The 19,827-nt window shown below is 40.4% G+C and overlaps 1 protein-coding gene across 1 annotated transcript; it reads right to left on the bottom strand.

Annotated features, from left to right (window-relative positions):
• Window positions 1-253: 253 nt before the first annotated feature.
• Window positions 254-18,011, bottom strand: LOC106088660 (uncharacterized). The gene is made up of 5 exons (XM_059368010.1): window positions 17,799-18,011; window positions 17,241-17,332; window positions 16,997-17,165; window positions 1,435-1,524; window positions 254-1,368 (listed from the first exon to the last, which is right to left on the bottom strand). The coding sequence occupies exons 2-5, from the start codon at window positions 17,245-17,247 to the stop codon at window positions 312-314; spliced, it is 1,323 nt and encodes a 440-aa protein (XP_059223993.1). The 5' UTR covers window positions 17,248-17,332; window positions 17,799-18,011; the 3' UTR covers window positions 254-311.
• Between the last annotated feature and the right edge of the window lie 1,816 nt (window positions 18,012-19,827).

The following is a 19,827-nucleotide window of genomic DNA, read 5'->3' as shown; positions in this document are numbered from 1 at the left end:
ATCCCAAATCAAAAAAAATGTAAAAGTGAAAACTTCCCACAACTCAGTGGGAAAAAAATAATTAAAAAAAAAGAATGTTAAGATATTTTCTCATAGTTGAAATTGTTGAAAATTTAAAGTCTCCCGAAAGAAAACACCCTTACGAAACTTGTAATGTCTAAGCCATGAACTACAATTATTAAAAATGTATTTAAAAATATATAGTCTAATCATTCTAAAAGAGATAGCCACTCATAGGCCTATAAATGGCTCATGATATCTATAAATGGATTGCGGAGACCAAAATTCAAAGATCGGAGAAAGGAAAACCATCACAGTCTTAAACTGCGAGCAGCGCTACGCTTGGGTGTCGGTGCCTGTTGTGGTGAATTATGCAAGCGCTTCAAACCCGATGCGGTGCCCATTAGAGAGCGTGGCTTACGTTTCGGTGTTGCTGGCGGGGTATGGGTAAATTTTGTGGGTGTACGTAGATTGGCCACCGACAAAGCCTCCAATGAACTTTCCTCTTGCAAGGGATCTTCTTCGCTGCCAAACAAATTGGTGCTCTCTGGCGTCATGACGGTCATTGCTGGAACCGTTAAAATTGGTTCTATAACTGTTTCTTCAATTTGCTGCCCTTCTAGGGTGGCTGATGCCGATTCTGCCTCATCAACTGTTAAGGAAAAGTGAGACATTAAATTTCGACGCGTAGGTGTGGTTGGAACGGCTGCATTTAACGATTCATAAATTATTAAAGCAAATTGCAATTGATTATCTTCCAGTTTTCGACGATACGATATGCGTATACGTGTCTCTAGCTGTGAGCGATCACGCCAAAGAGCACTTCGTTGTTTTCCGCCGCCAGCTTTGGGTTGTATACGTATAACCCCTTTGACTTCCAAATATCTTAGGGGTGTATATAAAGCCTCCATGACTTCCAACTCATCTTCCTCACTTGACGAATCATCCAGAAGAGTTCGTATACCACCGGCCACATCCTTGGCCCTCTTACTTGTAGATGGAGCAGTGGGTAAACGTTTTAAATAGCTAAAGTGACCCGTATGTGTGCGTTTCAATCGTTGTCTACGTGTTACCTTGCTGTCATCATCATTGTTGTTTCCTCCTGTTTCCTCATCTGTTTCTCTTGAACATGATTCTTTTTCCTTTACAGCACTTGAAGGTGGCGTCAAATCCGCCAAGGTTAATGTACTGGTACATTTTTCGGGGGTCTGCTTGAGGCCACCAGCAACATGGAGTAAACGTGAAGACGATATGGGTAAATGATCATTATCCTCAACATCACTATCAGCATAGGATTTCAATGGTACCATATCTGGTAGTCGATTAATCGGGTGTACATGATCAATGGGTTTGGTGGAGATAACTTTTCTGTGGAAAAATAAGCACAATATGAGATCAAATTTAAATGCGCCGATGACAAAAAAAATTATTTACGTTCGCATATGACTGGTTTTGGTTTCGATGGGACTGCATGCCTCCGGTTCCAGAAACTCAACGTGTTCGTATTGATTGATAACTTCATGCCTGCAAAGATTTGCAATAATTTTTATAGAATTTAGTAAATGTGCAACAGAGAATTTATAACTCAAGGAAAACAAAAATAACAGCTTGATGAAATATAGTCCCGGCCGAAACTATACTGGTACAAAAAGATGCACTGATAGAATGTTAATGTAAGGCTTTCACTAAAAAACTTTGCTGTTGGTGTTGCGGTGTGTTGTGTTCTATCTTTTTATCTGCTTGATTCTGTTGTATATCCAGAAATATCCAGAAACTCTGTACAAAGGTGGGGTGCGTCTAGAGGGATCTGGGTCTAAGTTGAGTGGGGCTGGCTGTGCAGTTAAACAGATGACGCCTGTCATGTGGTCCCAGCGGGACACACATTCTGCACGTTGCCATCAATGTTTGTTCTGTAGGAGTTGAGGCGACTGCATCTGTCAGAACGTAATTGAACCAAAACTACCCTGATTTGCTGGGGGAGGTCATTTTCTTCAGGTGCAATGGGAGGCGGTCGTTCTCCAAGGACCACAATTACCGGGTTGCTATTCACTGCATCTGCTACCATGACTGCATGAATTTAGTCTAACCCCAATTGATATGCCGCCGCATAAGAGTTTATGTATCAAAATAACCCAATGGCGACCGATATTATTCACTGACTTCGCACTCCTGATTAAGGGGGTCCACGTGAGAACTGAAGTTGTTGTTGTAGCAGTTTGTTGTGTCCTATCTTTCGTCTGCTTGATTCTGTTGAGTGTCAAGACCCAGGAACTTTGCGACTAAGATGGGGTGCGTCCACAGGGATCTCAGTTCTCGAGTGGGTCTGGCTGTGCAGTTAAACAGGTGACGTGTATCGTGCGGTTCTGGTTACAATTGGTACATACATCTTGCACGTCGGTATCAATCCTTGCTCTGTAGGAGTTGAGACGGCTGCATCTGCCGAAATGTAATTGAGCCAGAACCACTCTGGTTTGCTGGGGAGGTCAATTTCTTCAGGTAAAAATGGGAGGCGGTTGTTCTCCAAGGACTACATTCACCCGATAGCAAATTACCGCATCCGGTTCTTTCTTGAACCTCACGCTCTAGATCTTGTAGATCTACCTTAAGGCTTCTGGGCAGTGGATATCTGTCCACAAGATGATGATTTGGATGGTCTCTGCGATAACAACCCAAAAGGTATTGCTTAGACAGCATGTAGTTATGTCTTCGCACTGATCGGGGCTTTATCCCCTGATGGAGGTGGTCCACGCGAGAACTGCGGTGACAGCCCATTGCAGTTCGAAGAGCGGCATTCTGACAGATCTGAATATTACTCCACCGCGTGTCATAAAGCTGACAAAACCGCACAAGCTATGCATAACTTATCACAAACCGGCCACTTGCTTTGTCCGAGATCACCAAGGATTCTTTGACAGCACTCCAAGTGCTTCCGGCAACTGAGTTGAGAACCTTGTTTCTACTTCTGACCTTATCGCAAAGAGCAGTGGCATGTGAGGAGAATGTGTAAGAGCTGTCAAATGTGAGACTACGTATTTTGGGATATTTAATGGCCGGATTCGTTACTCCATCGACTTTTACATTCTGCTCATCTTGCACCTCATGGTAGAAGTTAAAAAGTGCCTGGGATTCTCCAAATTCCACAAACGATTGGCGACCACACAAATTATTCGTTTGCCAGCATTTCAGTCCAGGCTAGGGCACGTGTTGGCGATGTCCTCAAATAGTTTAGCACGTTTCGAACACGTGGACCGTCTTTGAACATGGTCTGGATTGATTGGAGCAACGGCAAATATGTGTGGTGATATCATGCAAAGCAGTTGTTGTAGGTGAGCAATCTCGTTCCGGTCCAAAGGACCGATCGCCACGGGAACAGGTTGGTCATTGGTTATTTAAAGGCGCCAAAAATTCGCCTTGTCATATCGAGCATCATAGCTACTTAGTATTTGTGCAAGAACCGGTGCCGCCCGGCCTCTCACTGAGACTCTCCGCTCGATACCGCTGATTGTACGCGACTGCCGTTGCATCTCCGTATGGAGCATTCCACTATCCGCAACCTGTGGACGCGACCGGTAGCTTGCAACTAGGCTTCTCGTGACAGCAATGAACAAAAATTGGAGCTCAATGTTCCAGACTGTGTGGTGGTCACAGCTAGCCAGTGCCGCAATGCAAAGCAGTTGTTATGCTATGCAGCTATGCGAATTCGACGGATGGCTCTCCTCCTAGCCTTGACACTCAGTTACATCGCCAAAAGTGACTGAGGTCCTCTCATCCCTTCTTCCTGGGTTCGGGAGTGACTTAACAGTAGACCGGTCGCTAATTCCGCTTATGTTTGTGGACTAACCTGTTTATTTCCAGATTCCGCTCGATGATTCTGGGGTTAGTGGGGTCAGAGCAATGAATACCATCACGCTTGCCTGTATGTACCACTGCCTGCGTGGAGAAATTGCGTTCGACCGGCTGGTATGAAGCGAGCGCCCGCTGTGTTAAAGATGTCTCGGAATATCCTCTCAGCAACTAGCACATTAAAGGCGAGATTTAAACTCGCTGAAGCGCCGATTTGTTGTTGTTGTTGTCGCAAATGTGTTGTACACTGAGGTGGCAGTCCTTGCCAATGAAGAACTGCATCGGGTCAATCCGGTACGTACAGACGGCCACCATGAGTGTGCTCTCTGAATCCGTAGCAATCGCCTTCTTTGGATTGCTGAACGTTCGGCGTTCAAAGGTTATGAAGGCGGGTTGTCGGTCGATGGTGATTATTGTGGGGAGGTGGTCTGATCCCAAAGAAATGACGGCTTGCCAGGATATATCACTCAGGAGATCAGGGGAGGCAATAGAAATGTCTGCTGCAAGTTTCTGGTGATTCATCCCTTCCCTAAAACACCACCCAAACAGGACTTATTTACTGACGACCACGGCTATATGGGGCTCAAATAAAAGGAATTTGAGTGTAGCATACGAATCTGGCATCAAAATGTTGGTTGAAGTGTTTGGGGGGTCGCCCCTCCCCAAAAACGTCCCAAAGAGGACAAATTTACAACTATACCAACATAGGTCTCAAATAAAATTGTCCCACCCCTTAACACCACCCAAATGGGATGTATTTGCTGACCATTGCAATATGGGGCTTAAATAAGAGGTATTTTGGAGTAGAACACGAATCTGATATATATTTTCAGGGTCAAGTCACTGAGTGGCCGCCCCATCCCCCAGAACACTTCAGAAACCGCTCATGTTTGCCGACCACGGCTATATTTGCTGACTTTTGAAATAGGGGGCTTAAATGTTAGGTATTCGAGATTAGTAAACGGATATGATATCGAATTTTGAGGACAATGGCAATATGGGGTTCAAATAAATAATATTTGAAAGTAGAGCAAGATGCTGATTTATTTTCAGGGCTAAGTGTTTGAGGGACCACCCCACTGCCCAAAACACCCCTAAATCGGGCATATTTACCCACTATGTCAATGAGGGGCTCAAATGAAAAGTATTGGGGAGTAGAGCTCGAAATTGATACCAACTTTCGGGACCAAGTGTCGGGAGGCCTACCCCTTCCCCAAAACACCCAACAAACAGCAATTATTTACTGACCTTCGCAATATGAGGCTTAAATAAAGGTATTTGGGAGTAAAATACTAAACTGACATCCAAATTTGGGACCGCCCCTTCCACAAAACACCACCCATAGAATACAGATTTACCACAATCCCATGGCAGCCGATTGTTCCTACCGAATAGACCCGATGGAGTCTTTCATCGGAAAGGGCTGCCGCCTCAGTGTACAGCACACTACTATAAGAAGAACAACAACAAATTTACCCACCATGCCAATATGTGACTCAAATGAAATGTATTTGAGATTAGAAAACGAATTTTATAACCAATTTTGGGATCAAGTGTTCGGGGGACGAATCATCCCATAAACTCCCCTTAAACCTATGGCAATATGGGGTTTAAACAAGTAAAAAGGCGTTAGTTTCGGCCGGGCCGAACTTTGGATACCCACCGCCTCGGGTATATATGTAAACCAACTTTCATCAAAATCCGTTGAAAATTCCATACCTTATGCATACCCCAAAGCATTTATATCGAAATATGTTCCGATTTGGACCAAATACCAAAAAGTATAACTCATTGTTCAATTGTGTATAACAAAATATTGGTCTTTTTAGTAGCTATATCTAAAAATAAACCGATCTGAACCATATACAACATGGATGTCGAAAAGCCTAACATAAGTCATTGTGTTAAATTTCAGTTAAATCGGATTATAAATGCGCCCTTTTTGGGGCCAAGACTTTAATTCGAGATACCGGTCTATATGGCAGCTATATGCAAATCTTGATCGATCTGGAACAAATTGCAGAAATATGTGGAGAGGCTTAACTTAACTCTGTCCCAAAATTTCGGCACATCGGACAATAAATGTACCCAAATGGGTCCAAAAACTTAAATCGAGGGATCAGTCTATACGGCAGCTATAAACAAATATGATCCGATCTGAACCAAATTGAAGAAGGATGACGAAGATCTTAACACAACTCACTGTCCCAAATTTCGGCAAAATTGGATAATAAATGTGGCTTTTATGGCCCCAAAACCGAGAGATCAGTCTATATGGTAGCTATGTCCAAATCTGGACCGATCTGTGCCATATTGCAGAAGTATGTCAAGGTGCGTAACATAACTCACGGTCCCAAATTTCGGCGGCATCGGATAATAAATACGCCTTTTATGGGCCCAAAACCTTAAATCGAGGGATCAGTCTATATGGCAGCTATATCCAAATCTGATCCGATTTGGGGCAAATTGAAAAAGGAGGACGAAGGTCCTAACACAACTCACTGTCCCAAATTTCGGCGACATCGGACAATAAATGCACCTTTTATGGCCAAATTGACGAATGATGTCGAAGGGCCTAACACAACTCACTGTCCCAAATTTCAGCAAAATCGTATAATAAATGTGGCTTTAATGGGCCGATGACCTAAATCGGAGGATCGGTCTATATGGCAGCTATATCCAAATCTGGAACGATTTGGGCCAAATTGACAAAGTATGTCAAAGGGCCTAACACAACTAACACTGTCCCAAATTTCAGCAAAATCGGATAGTAAATGTGGCTTTTATGGGCCTAAGACCCTAAATCGGCGGATCGGTTTATAAGGGGGCTATATCAAGATATAGTCCGATATAGCCCATCTTCGAACTTAACCTGCTTACGGACAAAAAAGAATCTGTGCAAAGTTTCAGCTCAATATCTCTATTTTTAAAGACTGTAGCGTGATTTCAACAGACAGACAGACGGACGGACATGTCTAGATCGTCTTAGATTTTTACGCTGATCAAGAATATATATACTTTATAGGGTCGAAAATTGATATTTCGATGTATTGCAAACGGAATGACAAAATGAATATACCCCCATCCTTCGGTGGTGGGTATAAAAGTGGTATTTAAGAGTAGAGCACGATGCTGACATTTTTTTTCAGGGCTAAGTGTTTGAGTGTTTGAGGGACCACCTCATCCTTGAAAATACCCCTAAATCGGACATACATATTTGACGATCATGCTATGATCATGGGGCCAAAAGCTCTTTAATTGTCGAACATAAATATTCAAATGTGAATTTTGTTCCATATAAAGAATAAGAAGGCGCATCGGAGCGGGCCTGTTTCAGCTTTTTAACGCTAAGAAAAAAATACAAGTTGAAAGTCGGCTAGGATATATAGACCATTTAAAGCTTTAATTCATATAAAAAAGGGGGAAAATAGGCGGGATTGTGGAAACTTTAGAAATTTAGTAAATAAAATTACCCATATTGGTTTTAAGATTGCGGGGTGGTTTGTTATAAAAATGCATCAATTTTGCATTTAAAAATCCTCCCCTTTAGGAAAATACCAAAAAATGATTATATCTTGATGCCAAAAGTTTAGAAAAACTTGTAGGAAATAAAAGTATCTTATTTAGAAATTACCGGGCAAAAAACATTACAAATGCGATCCAAGGCGGAGGGTATCTAAAATTCAGACCGGCCGAACTTAGTACGCTTTTACTTGTTTGGCTTATTCGTGGTAATATGTGCTGCCTAGGCTGTAAAGGATGAGCAGGTATGATCGAAGGATCGAGGATTCCGACGCGTATGCGCAATACGGCCAGAGCAGTTAATCCCCCTGTGAATGTGGCAACAACCATTGCAGCTATAAAATTTGAACGATGTGTAGCGGATAAAACTCTGGAAAACCTTGCAAGTATGCTGGTGTCATCGAGATTGCGTTTGCTATAGATAGTGCATAGCGGACGTTATGTTGATGAACTGGGGTCGTTGTTGCTACAACTGGTGGGGGGGGGTGGCTAACGTTGGACTTCTCCGTCACTTGGTGGTTGTGACTTAATGGCAGGGATATGAGTAGCTGGGCTATCTAATTGAGCAACATGGGGCTTTGCTATAGCTGGAACTGTGGATGGACATTCCAGTCGGTGGTTATCCCCTGCAAATGCTGTCGGCATTTGGAAGGTGTTAGGCCATGCAAAAACTTCTCCTCAAAAGCGGGGTCGCCCTGTGGCACACTGTTTTGACTCGGACATAAAAATCTTTTAGTGATATTTGCAAATAACTGCAGAAGTTATTTCCCCAAACAATAGATCTCTCCAGCTTCATACATGTATATATAGCACGGTTTAAAATGTTGTTGATAACAGAATAAAGGGAAATTCCCCCAACAATATTGTTGTCTACTTAGCGAAGAAAATATTTTCTAAACCAGTCTACCAGTGTATTTCGAGCACTTAACTTCATTGTGAGTTGTTTGTCTTCTTATACAAGCCAATAATATAAAAATGTACGAGTGGTGCTTTAAGTTTCTGGCCTGGGCAACAGCAAGTGTTGCCAGGCCAGTACTGGCCGTACTTTGAACGTACGATCATCATTTGACAAAAAAAATTGACATACCACGAGATAGAGGCATACTTGGGCGTCTCTTTCACCAGCATACACCTTGCCGTAAAAAAGATTCGTTCTCGTCCTGCACAACTAATTGAGTAGTTTTTTAACTTATGTTAGAAAAAGTACGTCTTATGCATAGTGCGATTATTTATAGGCCTGATGGCTTCGCATTGTATGAAAGGAAACAAATTAAAAAAAAAAAATAAAAATAAATTTGACAATCGCTCAAAAAAGGCTCGTGTCGGTTAATGCGAAGAAATTAAATTAAAAAAAAAAACGATCGCGGTGTTTCGAAATACGTTTATAAGATCGGTACAGGTGGCGAATCGTGGATCTATACCTATGTGCCCAAAACAAAGCAACAATCATCTGTGTGGGCCTTCGGAGTCGAGCCAAATCCAAAGGAAGTTACTCGTGGAAGAAGTATTGCGAAGCAAATGGTTGGAAAAACTAATCATGTGACGATTGTTCCGCTTGAACAACGTAGGGCGGTCAGTTCTGAGTGGTACATCACAATATGATTGTGATTCATTGTCCGTAAGGAGAATGCGAGCTCAAACACATCGACTCAAACCAGCGCCATTTTGATCGGCCTAAAGGTCGAATCCGTCTTACAGCCCTGACTTGATATCCAATGACTTTTTTTTTTCACGCACATTAAGATAAAAATGCGTCTTGAGTAAACGCTGTTGATGCGTTCGTTAACCATGTTTTGAAGGTGTCTCAATCGGGGTGAGTTAAAAATGCGTCCCTACAAAAAGCAGTTGATGCATTCACAAACCATGTTTTGGAGGTGTCTCAAGTCGGTGTGAAAAAAGTGCTTCCGCAATTGGTTTGATCGCAGCTTTTAACGATAAAAATGTGAATTTTTTTAACAGGCCAGAAACTTATATAGCAGCCCTCGCATTTACTTGGTTATAATTGTCGAAAATAACATACATACATATTCTTATCGAATTCTTGGAATGATTTGCGGTTGAATATGACTAATAGTTAATTAAACCTTAGGTTATGCACATCACTTCTTGACTAACAGTCACTACAACAACATGCCTGCTCTTAAACTGATGTGCCTGAAATGTAAGGCAAATTTGCAAGATACTGATGAAATTCACGTCACCAATTGTGGTCATCTATATCACTTTCCATGCCTGCAGGAGTGGCTCTCGCGGTGAGTGTTTTTTTAAGTTTTATAAATAATTCTCCTGTGCTATGATTTTCAAAAAAAAAAAAAATTTTAGGGAAAACAGCTGTTTCCAGTGTCGGCATGAGAATCCTACAGCATGTAGAATAAATCTGGTATTAAACGAAGAACTAGCAGCATCTGCCCCATCTGCAGCATCTACCCCATCTGCAGCATCTGCTCCCAGTGATCCAGATGTAGATCTGCTTGCGAAACTAAACTCCACCCTGACGAAACATTTTGAACTGCAAGTACAATTGCGGGATGCAGAATTAAATTGCATGACCCTTGTAAAGCAATACTCACTTGAACAACACCAAAGAAAAAAACTTGAGCAAAGAATTTCAGAACTTGCCAATTATGAGGAAGAATTCTTGCAACTACACGCCCAGTATTCAAAAGCAGAACAAAGAGTTAAACTTTTAACTCAGGACAATGAACGTTTAATCGTTGAGAATGAGCAAAGAAAAGAGCAACTTGTCCTAAAGGCCAGCGAGATATCTGCATTGCAGGAATCGTTAAAAGCCATACTAATGGCGCATTCCAATAACACTGAAACTCAGTTGCTTGATTTTGAAGCACAATCTTCGCATTACCAGGAACGCCTTAGATTGTTGCAACAAGAAAATAGACAATTAGCCCGGGATAATGAGTACAAATCTAAGGAGCTTGCCTCAAAGCTCGGAGAAATTGCAACTCTCAAGGAATTCAGGCAAGGAAATGTTAACTTGCATAATGACAACAAAAGTTTTCTTGGCATGGAGCAAAAGTTGAAGAGCATAACCGCACAATTGGAGAAGGAAATATCAAATAGCGTGCAACTTTCCATAGACAAAATTAAATTGCAAAGCCAAATTCAGCGAATGGAAGTCCAGATTAAGAGCAATCAAACCGACTTTTCAAACGAACGAGATTATCCAAATGAAAGAAGGACTTGAAGGACGACAACGCCAAGACTACATGAATCAACAAAGTGAAGGTAATGCCCGATGATACAAATATTACAATGGATAATTTTGAATGAAAAACTTGAGAGGTTGCTTCAAATTTACAATATACCCAAGAAAGTTGGCATCTATCCCTTTAATGCAACAAAAAAAAGTCTATTATAATCACTAATATGTAAAATATTTATACAATACTCTCGTTAATCATTTTCAAGAGGATTTTAAGTTGAAGAGTACTAAATGAAGTTAAATTATTATCGTCTTGAAAATGATTAATAATAATAATAATAAATAAAGTTGGGTCTTTTAAGACCTGGTTATGCGCTCGTAAACGTAGCGTAAATGCAGGATAACGTATCAGCTGATTTATTTTGGCTTATGAATACACATACAAATGATTACCGAACGTCGGTCGACCGTAATCGGAATGTAGAATTCGGTAAAAACAAAATTTTACGTTTCGTTTTCGTGTCAGCTGATAAAAAAAACGTATATTTAAAAAACTCCTATTCATTGATTTCTCTGTGCGATTTTTCCACTTGGTGGCCAATCTGACCCAGAAACAAGTAAAAGCGTGCTAAGTTCGGCCGGGACGAATCTTATATACCCTCCACCATGGATCGCATTTGTCGAGTTCTTTTCCCGGCATCTCTTCTTAGGCAACAAAGGATATAAGAGCGATATCAAGATATGGTCCGGTTTGGACCACAATTAAATTATATGTTGGAGACCTGTGTAAAATGTCAGCCAATTCGAATAATAATTGCGCCCATTGGGGGCTTAGGAAGTAAAATAGAGAGATCGATTTATATGGGAGCTGTATCAGGCTATAGACCGATTCAGACCATAATAAACACGTATGTTGATGGTCATGAGAGGATCTGTCGTACAAAATTTCAGGCAAATCGGATAATAATTGCGACCTCTAGAGGCTCAAGAAGTCAAGATCCCAGATCGGTTTATATGGCAGCTACATCAGGGTATGAACCGATTTCAACCATACTTTGCACAGTTGTTGAAAATCATAACGAAATACTTCGTGCAAAAATCAAAAATGCAAAAATCAAATCGGATAAGAATTGCGCACACTAGAGGCTCAAGAAGTCAAGACCCAAGATCGGTTTATATGGCAGCTATATCAGATTATAGACCGATTTGAACCATACTTAGCACAGTTGTTGGATATCATAACAAAACACGTCGTGCAAATTTTCATTCCAATCGGATAAGAATTGCGACCTCTAGAGGCTCAAGAAGTCAAGATCCCAGATCGGTTTATATGGCAGCTACATCAGGTTATGAACCGATTTGAACCTTAATTGGCACAGTTGTTGAATATCATAACGAAATACTTCGTGCAAAAATTCATTCAAATCGGATAAGAATTGTGCCCTCTAGAGGCTCAAGAAGTCAAAACCCAAGATCGGTTTATATGACAGCTATATCAGGTTATGGACCGATTTGAACCATGCTTGGCAAAGTTATTGCATATAATAACAAAACACGTTGTGACAAATTTCATTCCAATCGGATAAGAATTGCGCACACTAGAGGCTCAAGAAGTCAAGACCCAAGATCGGTTTATATGGCAGCTATATCAGGTTATAGACCGATTTGAACCATACTTAGCACAGTTGTTGGATATCATAACAAAACACGTCGTGCAAAATTTCATTCTAATCGGATAAGAATTGCGCACTCTAGAGGCTCAAGAAGTCAAGACCCAAGATCGGTTTATATGACAGCTATATCAGGTTATGGACCGACTTGAACCATGCTTGGCACATTTGTTGGATATCATAACAAATCACGTCGTGCAAAATTTCATTCCAATCGGATAAGAATTGCGCACTCTAGAGGCTCAAGAAGTCAAGACCCAAAATCGGTTTATATGGCAGCTATATCAAAACATGGACCGATATGGACCATTTACAATACCAACCGACCTACATTAATAAGAAGTATTTGTGCAAAATTTCAAGCGGCTAGCTTTACTCCTTCGGAAGTTAGCGTGCTTTCGACAGACAGACGGACGGACGAAGGACGGACATGGCTAGATCGACATAAAATGTCGCGACGATCAAGAATATATATACTTAATGGGGTCTCAGACGAATATTTCGAGTAGTTACAAACAGGGTATAAAAAGTGAGAAATATGTGAATATATAAGAAGAGATTACAAGAAGAGAGTGCTAACCCAACATAGTGCTTGCCCAAGTTAGCACTATGTCGTGAAACCGGAATCTATTCAAGGATTCCAAACCTTGAATAGAGAGATTTGTTGAAGAGATTTTTTGAAAAGGGTCGAAAAGATGGCATTAAAAAAAAAGAATCAAAAAAGGATATTTTCTTCAAAAAAGGACCAAAGGTTTGATTGGTTTACTCAGGTTGTTTGGCGTATCTATAATGAAGACGGGTGCCACCGTAGCTCAGATGTCAGCATAACCACCTAGGACGCCGTACGCCTGGGTTCAAACATCAAAAAATTTTCGGAGGTGTTAGCAACACTTGTGCGGGTTTTACCAAAAGCCTAGTACTGACTTCATTAACAGCCAAAATGCCTATTAAATTATCTTCTTCCCATATTGACGTATGTGTCAAAACCAACACCATATGTCTGCTGTCGATGAGACACTAAGTCTATGCTGTCCCTCTTATGGGGTACGCTAGTTGTGCGAACTTATATGTTCATATCAAAATGTTGTTATCGACATAAAATTTGTATTGGCGTACATAGACCTTGTCGTTGTCTTTTCTGAGAGTGTCACTGAGGGTTCGTCCTCCGATACCATGGCTCAACAGGGTCTAGTTGAGAAGTTCTCTTTGCCGTTGGTTGATTCTCGGGCATTGAAATGTCAGGTGATCGATAGATTGTATCTCGCTGCAATCGCTGCAATCTGTGTACAGTATGTTTACTTTGTGTAAGTGCCGTCTCGTCCTTATGTGGCTAAAACGAAGCCTACAGACCATTGTGATTATGTTGCGGCGTAAACGCCTGTTGTGGAACCAAGGCGTTGTATTCACAATAGGTGATAGTGAGTAGAGATGGCGTCCGTTTATTGCATGCCAAGCCTGTATTGCCCACCTTTTATCATGGGACGTGCCTGTTCACGAGGAAGACGAAGGTGGGCCAATTTAACTAACCACGTTTCCTCAATAGACGATTTCGATATCTGACAAGGTCAAATACTTTGATGTAATCTTGGACAGTAAACTGAATTGGAAGTGTCACATTCAGGAGCGTACTGAGAGGGCTCACATATGTTGGGCACTATATAGACGGGCCTAGACTCGAAATGGAGCCCGAATCCGAGGATAGTCTACTGGCTCTACAGGAGACTGATTAGACCAATACGCCTCAGTAGTTTGCTGGACTGCTGTGGAGGAAAAAGTGCAACATAAGGACCATACAACAGGTTCAGAGAACATGTTGTCTTTCGATTAATAGCCATTATATACCATTTCGGTATAATAGAGGGGAAGATAGGAAACCTGGAAGGAAAGAAAGAGATTTCCGATCGGATACCTAAAATGAACCTTGAAGTCGAGTGCGAGGCACAGTCTTGGATTGATTGCCATCTGGCAGATCATGTTACACGGATGGATCCAAGCTGGAGAACAGAGTGGTCCTGGGGGGTCTACATTGAGAACCTAGGGATTGAGATCTGTTTTAGACTGTTTGACCATATTACGATCCTGCAGGCGGAGACCCGAGCGATCACGGAATGTGTGAAGTGGTGTAGTGCTAACGCGAGGAAGTCGAGTGTGAACATCTTTACGACAGTAAAATTGCCATAAGGGCAATAAACCAGGACGGTAAGGTCACAAACAGTCTTGCCATCCTTCTCTGAGGATGGCAAAATCCGCATCGTTTGGGTGCCGGGCCATAATGGAGTAAGGGGAAATGAAAGGGCAGACGATTTGGTGGTGAAGGCAAGAGGACTGCCATCAATAAACTTGGTTAACATTGTGGAACAGCGAAACGATCGGTAGGACGGCGAAAATCCTATGGGGGGATCCGGATCGTGACAAGACGAGGCTATTACTGAAAGGAAGTAAGAAGGAGGTCAGTATAGCTATTGGTATCATAACGGTACACATAGGACTACGAGCTCACTTAGGTAAAAACGGTGCAGCAAGTGATAGCATGTGTAGGGCATGCGGGGATGAGGATGCGACGTTGCAGCATTTCCTTTGTCACTGCCCAGCTTTCGCGTCTAACAGATAACGGCACTTAGGAGGAGACACAATATCGGACATGAACCAACTAAGGGGAGTGGTATTGAAAACAATAAGGGATTTTGTTGGTAGCACGGGGAGGCCACCGTAGCGCAGAGGTTAGAATGTCCGCCTATGATGCTGAACGCCTGGGTTCGAGTACTGGCGAGACATTAGAAAAAATTGTTGGCGGTGGTTTTCCCCTCCTAATGCTGGTAACATTTATGAGATACTATGCCAAGTAAAACTTCTCTCCAAAGAGGTTTCACACTGCGGCATGCCGATCGGACTCGGCTATAAAAGGAGGGCCCTTATCATTGAGCTTAAACTTGAATCGGAATGCACTCATTTATACAGGGTGGCTGATGAATATTGCTACAATGATGAATATTGCTACATTTTTTTTTCGGTGTATGGAATACATTTTTCTTTTATTCATGTTAAATTAAATTATTAAATTAATTATTAAATTATTATTAATTAAATTAATTAATTAATTAATTAAATTAATTATTAAATTATTATTATTAAATAGAAAAAAAGTTATTACATTTTTTTTTGGTAGCGGCTTTCATCAGCCACCCTGTATGTGAGAAGTTTGCCCCTGTTTCTTAGTGGAATGTTCATGGTCAAAATTTGTATTTGTTGTAAGTAGCACGGAATTCCTAACTTAAAATATTCTTTTTAGAGGTTACTTTAAAGTTTTTTAAGCGCACAATAATCCGATTACTGGCTTTGGTGTACATAGTGGCATGGCGCGGATTAATATATTGGGTTGCCCAAAAAGTAATTGCGGATTTTTCATATAGTCGGCGTTGACAAATTTTTTCACAGCTTGTGACTCTGTAATTGCATTATTTCTTCTGTCAGTTATCAGCTGTTACTTTTAGCTTGCTTTAGAAAAAAAGTGTAAAAAAGTATATTTGATTAAAGTTCATTCTAAGTTTTATTAAAAATGCATTTACTTTCTTTTAAAAAATCCGCAATTACTTTTTGGGCAACTCAATATGTACCATCTTTTCAACCTAACCTAATCTAACCTAGCCTTAGGTCTTTGTGGGGTATTGGAGGTAAATTCCGACATCGTTGTGATTTACGGCTATATCCGGGTATCCATAAAAACTGAATTGTGAAAATTCGTCGGCAGAGATGCCGCCTCAGTGTACAACAAACTGCTGCTACAACAGATTCTATGCATATTTGAGAGAATATTAAACGGACGGTATATATGGAACCTATGTATTACTTAATGTTGTCAAAATTTTATTTTGTATCCCTATGGATATATCAAATAGAACCTCCGGCCAAAACCATGGCTATAACAACAACCTTAAAAGACCATATCGGTGCAATCCCATGGCGGCCGGTTTTAAGTAACGGATTGACCCAATGGAGTCCTTCATCGGCAAGGGCTGCCGCCTCAGTGTACAACAAACTGCTACAACAGTCAGCAGTCGCAAACAATTAGTGGTGACGAGCGAAGTCTGTGCAAGAGGCCGGGCGGCACTGGCTGTTGCATAAATACTGAGTGCCGCCTATGAGATAGTTGTGAGCACTGGCACATTGAGGTCCAATCTTTGTGGTGTGGTGATGGGTTGCGGATAGTGGAATGCTTATACGGAGTAGCTGCAATAGCAGTCGCGGACATTCAGCGGTATCGAGCGGTGAGTCTCAGTGAAATGCCGGGCGGCACTGGCTGTTGCATAAATACTGAATGCCTATGAGATAGTTGTGAGCACCACACAGGCTGGCACATTGAGGTCCAATATCTGTGGTGTGCCTTGCTGTCACGAAAAGCTTAGCTGCGAGCTAAGAAAAAGCTTTGGACCGGAACAAACTTGCTCACCTACAGGAGCTTGACGACGATTAACCTACAGGAACTTGACGAAGATCGTCACTTCCACACGAAAATGTAGCTACAACAACAGTTGTAGTGTGGATTACCCAGCTGTAGTTTTAAGATGTGTAATGTAACTAAAATTAGACGAGTTTAATATGAGCTGGCAATTTTTACACTACAACCGCATAATTTGGATTTGTGTGTCGTTTGGAATAGAACCTTTCTTAACCATTTTAGTGCAATTTAGGTAACAAATTGGGAGAAAAAAATAACCTAGTAGCCATGAAATTAGAAGCTTGAACAGTTGTTTCATGTCCATTTTTGACTTCATTGTGAAATTGACAGTTTTCCACGACCTACCTTAAGTAATCATGAATTTTGTTAGCTCCACGCACGGTACGTCCATACCAATCAACCACACTGTTTGGTGCCAAATGGTACTTGAAGTCAATGCTGCTGTTTTGCTGAAACAGTTCCAGATACTTATCCAAAACTTCACGAACTTCAGCAAGGGAATTGGCGGCATGGGCTGTGGGAAGGAGTAAAAATCAAAAATAAAGAAAAATAAACTATATTCCAGACGGAGGAATGTGAAAAAACTAACCTTCCATGCTGGCGATGAAATTGCATAAAGGCAATAAACTGCCAAACCAGCCGGGTATGGCGACGTAGTTGTTTAATAAGACACGGCAGCCGCTGCCAAATAATAAAAAAAAACCTTTTTCTATTATACGAACGAAAGATTAAATTGTGTAGTTTTATTCCTTTGATTTTCAATATTTTAATGTTAGAAATAGAAAGAATAATGCAGCTGGCTGTCTGATTGTCTCACTGAGATTGAGAGAATCTTCACAAATAATGACAAAGGTAAACAACAAAAATCACCCTTATAATATTTCATTTGGAGAGAGAGAGAGAACAATTACTTTTAAACTCTCAAAGAAATTCCAAAGCAAAGCCTAACTGGTGAAATAAGTAGGTAAAATATTTAACCAAATATGCATTACTCAACCAGAACATGTAAATTTCACCTTTTTATTATTTGAATTAAAAATTTGGCTACTGAATTTAATTTATAACTACTCTCAACTTAGAGCTCATGTACACATACCAATTCTTTCAATGAAAGCACACGCATCCACACACACACACATCTACTCACACGATGGCAAAAATACGTTGGGAAATTTTTAAATTTTTCACTTAGGAATTTTCATTAAATTAATTTTCAAACTTTTAAGACAATGGATTTTAGCCATACGAGAGATTTATGAAAATATTCTTTGTTTGAGACCTCATGAAATTTGATTCGAATGATTTGTGGGGTGTGTATTTGTACAAAAAAAAATTGGCGCGTCTGAAACTCGATGTTCGACTAATCGATTATTAAATCGACAATTGTAGTCGAAAATATGAGGCCTAACAATCGATTATGGCACCGAATCATCAACTTTTGTCTCAGGACGGATTTAAAGCTGAGTTAACATGGCACATAATGATCGTACTCATTGTGTACGTGTTGATTACAGCTTTTACCAAAAAAGGTACATCGATTTTTCATTTTCTTTGATTTTACTTAATTTTTCATAGTTTACTTCTCACTTCTTAACCTTAAGTAGAGTTTACATGGCACATCTGATGTATGGTCATTGTAATAGTTTGGTGAAAAAAAGAGGTGTCTCGTCACATGTACACATAACCATCAGTCATGCCTGAAAAATCGAAATCAATTGATTTTTTCGATGAATGGCGTTTACCGTTTACAAAGAAATGTGTACTCATTAATTCACAGATATTGAAAAACACGTTATGTGACATATAAGGTTAAGAAATGAGAAGTAAAAAATTAAAAATTAAATAAAATCAAAGAAAAGAAAAAATCTATGTACTTTTTTAGGCAAAAGCTGTAATCAACACAAATGATTTTGATTTCTCAGGCATGACTAATGGTTATGTGTACAGGTGACGAAAACACCTTTGTTTTCACCATGTGCCATGTAAACTCTGTTTAAAGCAGAGTTAACGTGCATCGTACTCATCGTGTGTACGTGTTGATTACAGCTTTTGCCTAAAACGGTACATCGATTTTTCCGTTTCTTCGATTTTATTTAGTTTTTATACTTTATTTTCTCATTTCATAACCTTATTTGTCATAGAACGTGTTTTTCAATATCTGTCAATTAATGATTACACATTTCTTTGTAAACGGTAATCGATAGAGGTTATTCATCAACAAAAATCAGATTAATTATATGTATATGCAGGATTCACTAAATAAGGTTAAGCCAAGCGATCAGCCGACATACAATTTTTTTAAATTTTTAGCAGTACTTGGCATTGAGGATGACGACTTGTTCTCTTTTTACATTCATTCATTGTTTACGTTTTCTCTCCGATTACAGTTTACACACAAATTTGAATCCTTACTTGGCAGTTATTGAAAAGCAAAAAAAAATTATAGAAAGAGAAGAAAAGTATTTTCCTCCAGCGTTTCGCCGTCGTTTTTTTTATATGGAGTTTGACAGCATTCCGCCTGAAAAGCTGAACAGAATACTCAGCATTACGTGCCGCAACACAGAATGAAGCTCGCTTTCAAGTGAACATTTTTTAACCTTTCCGCTTTCATTTTGTAGAATTTTTGGGTAATTGAATTTTTGCAAGGCAACGCTCCACGACGAAAGTTAAACGCGCTCATTCCATTTAGGCGGCATTCCATTCCTGACGCCTGAAAATGAGCGTCATTCAGTGCTGCCACATATCTACATGTGACTGATTTTAACTGATAGTGCACTCAATATTTTGATGTTGGGCAACTGCCACCAACTTCACGCAAACAACTGCCAATAACACTATAAAAAATGGTGGTGAAGATAAAGCGAACACATTCCGTACAAGTGGTACTGAGTTCTATGAACAAAATTGTAGCGACGTGTCGTTGCATCAGGATAAATTTCGCACAATTTTAATTGCAAATGTAATTAAATGCTCACGAAATGAGTCAAATAAACCCTGCTTCAACACTGTTGTCTTGGTTGTTCTGACATAGAAAAGAGTCTGTCGGATTTCGCAATAATTTAATAGGCATTTTCGCTGTGATGAAGTCGGTAACATGACATAATTACCAGACAGTGTACCGTAAATAGCTCAGTACAATTTATTCTCGTAAAGTGCACTATCTGCCAACCAGTTTT

This window comes from Stomoxys calcitrans, chromosome 4 (assembly GCF_963082655.1).
Source record: "Stomoxys calcitrans chromosome 4, idStoCalc2.1, whole genome shotgun sequence".
NCBI classification, from domain to species: domain Eukaryota; kingdom Metazoa; phylum Arthropoda; class Insecta; order Diptera; family Muscidae; genus Stomoxys; species Stomoxys calcitrans.
This window is presented reverse-complemented; position numbering and strand designations above follow the sequence as displayed.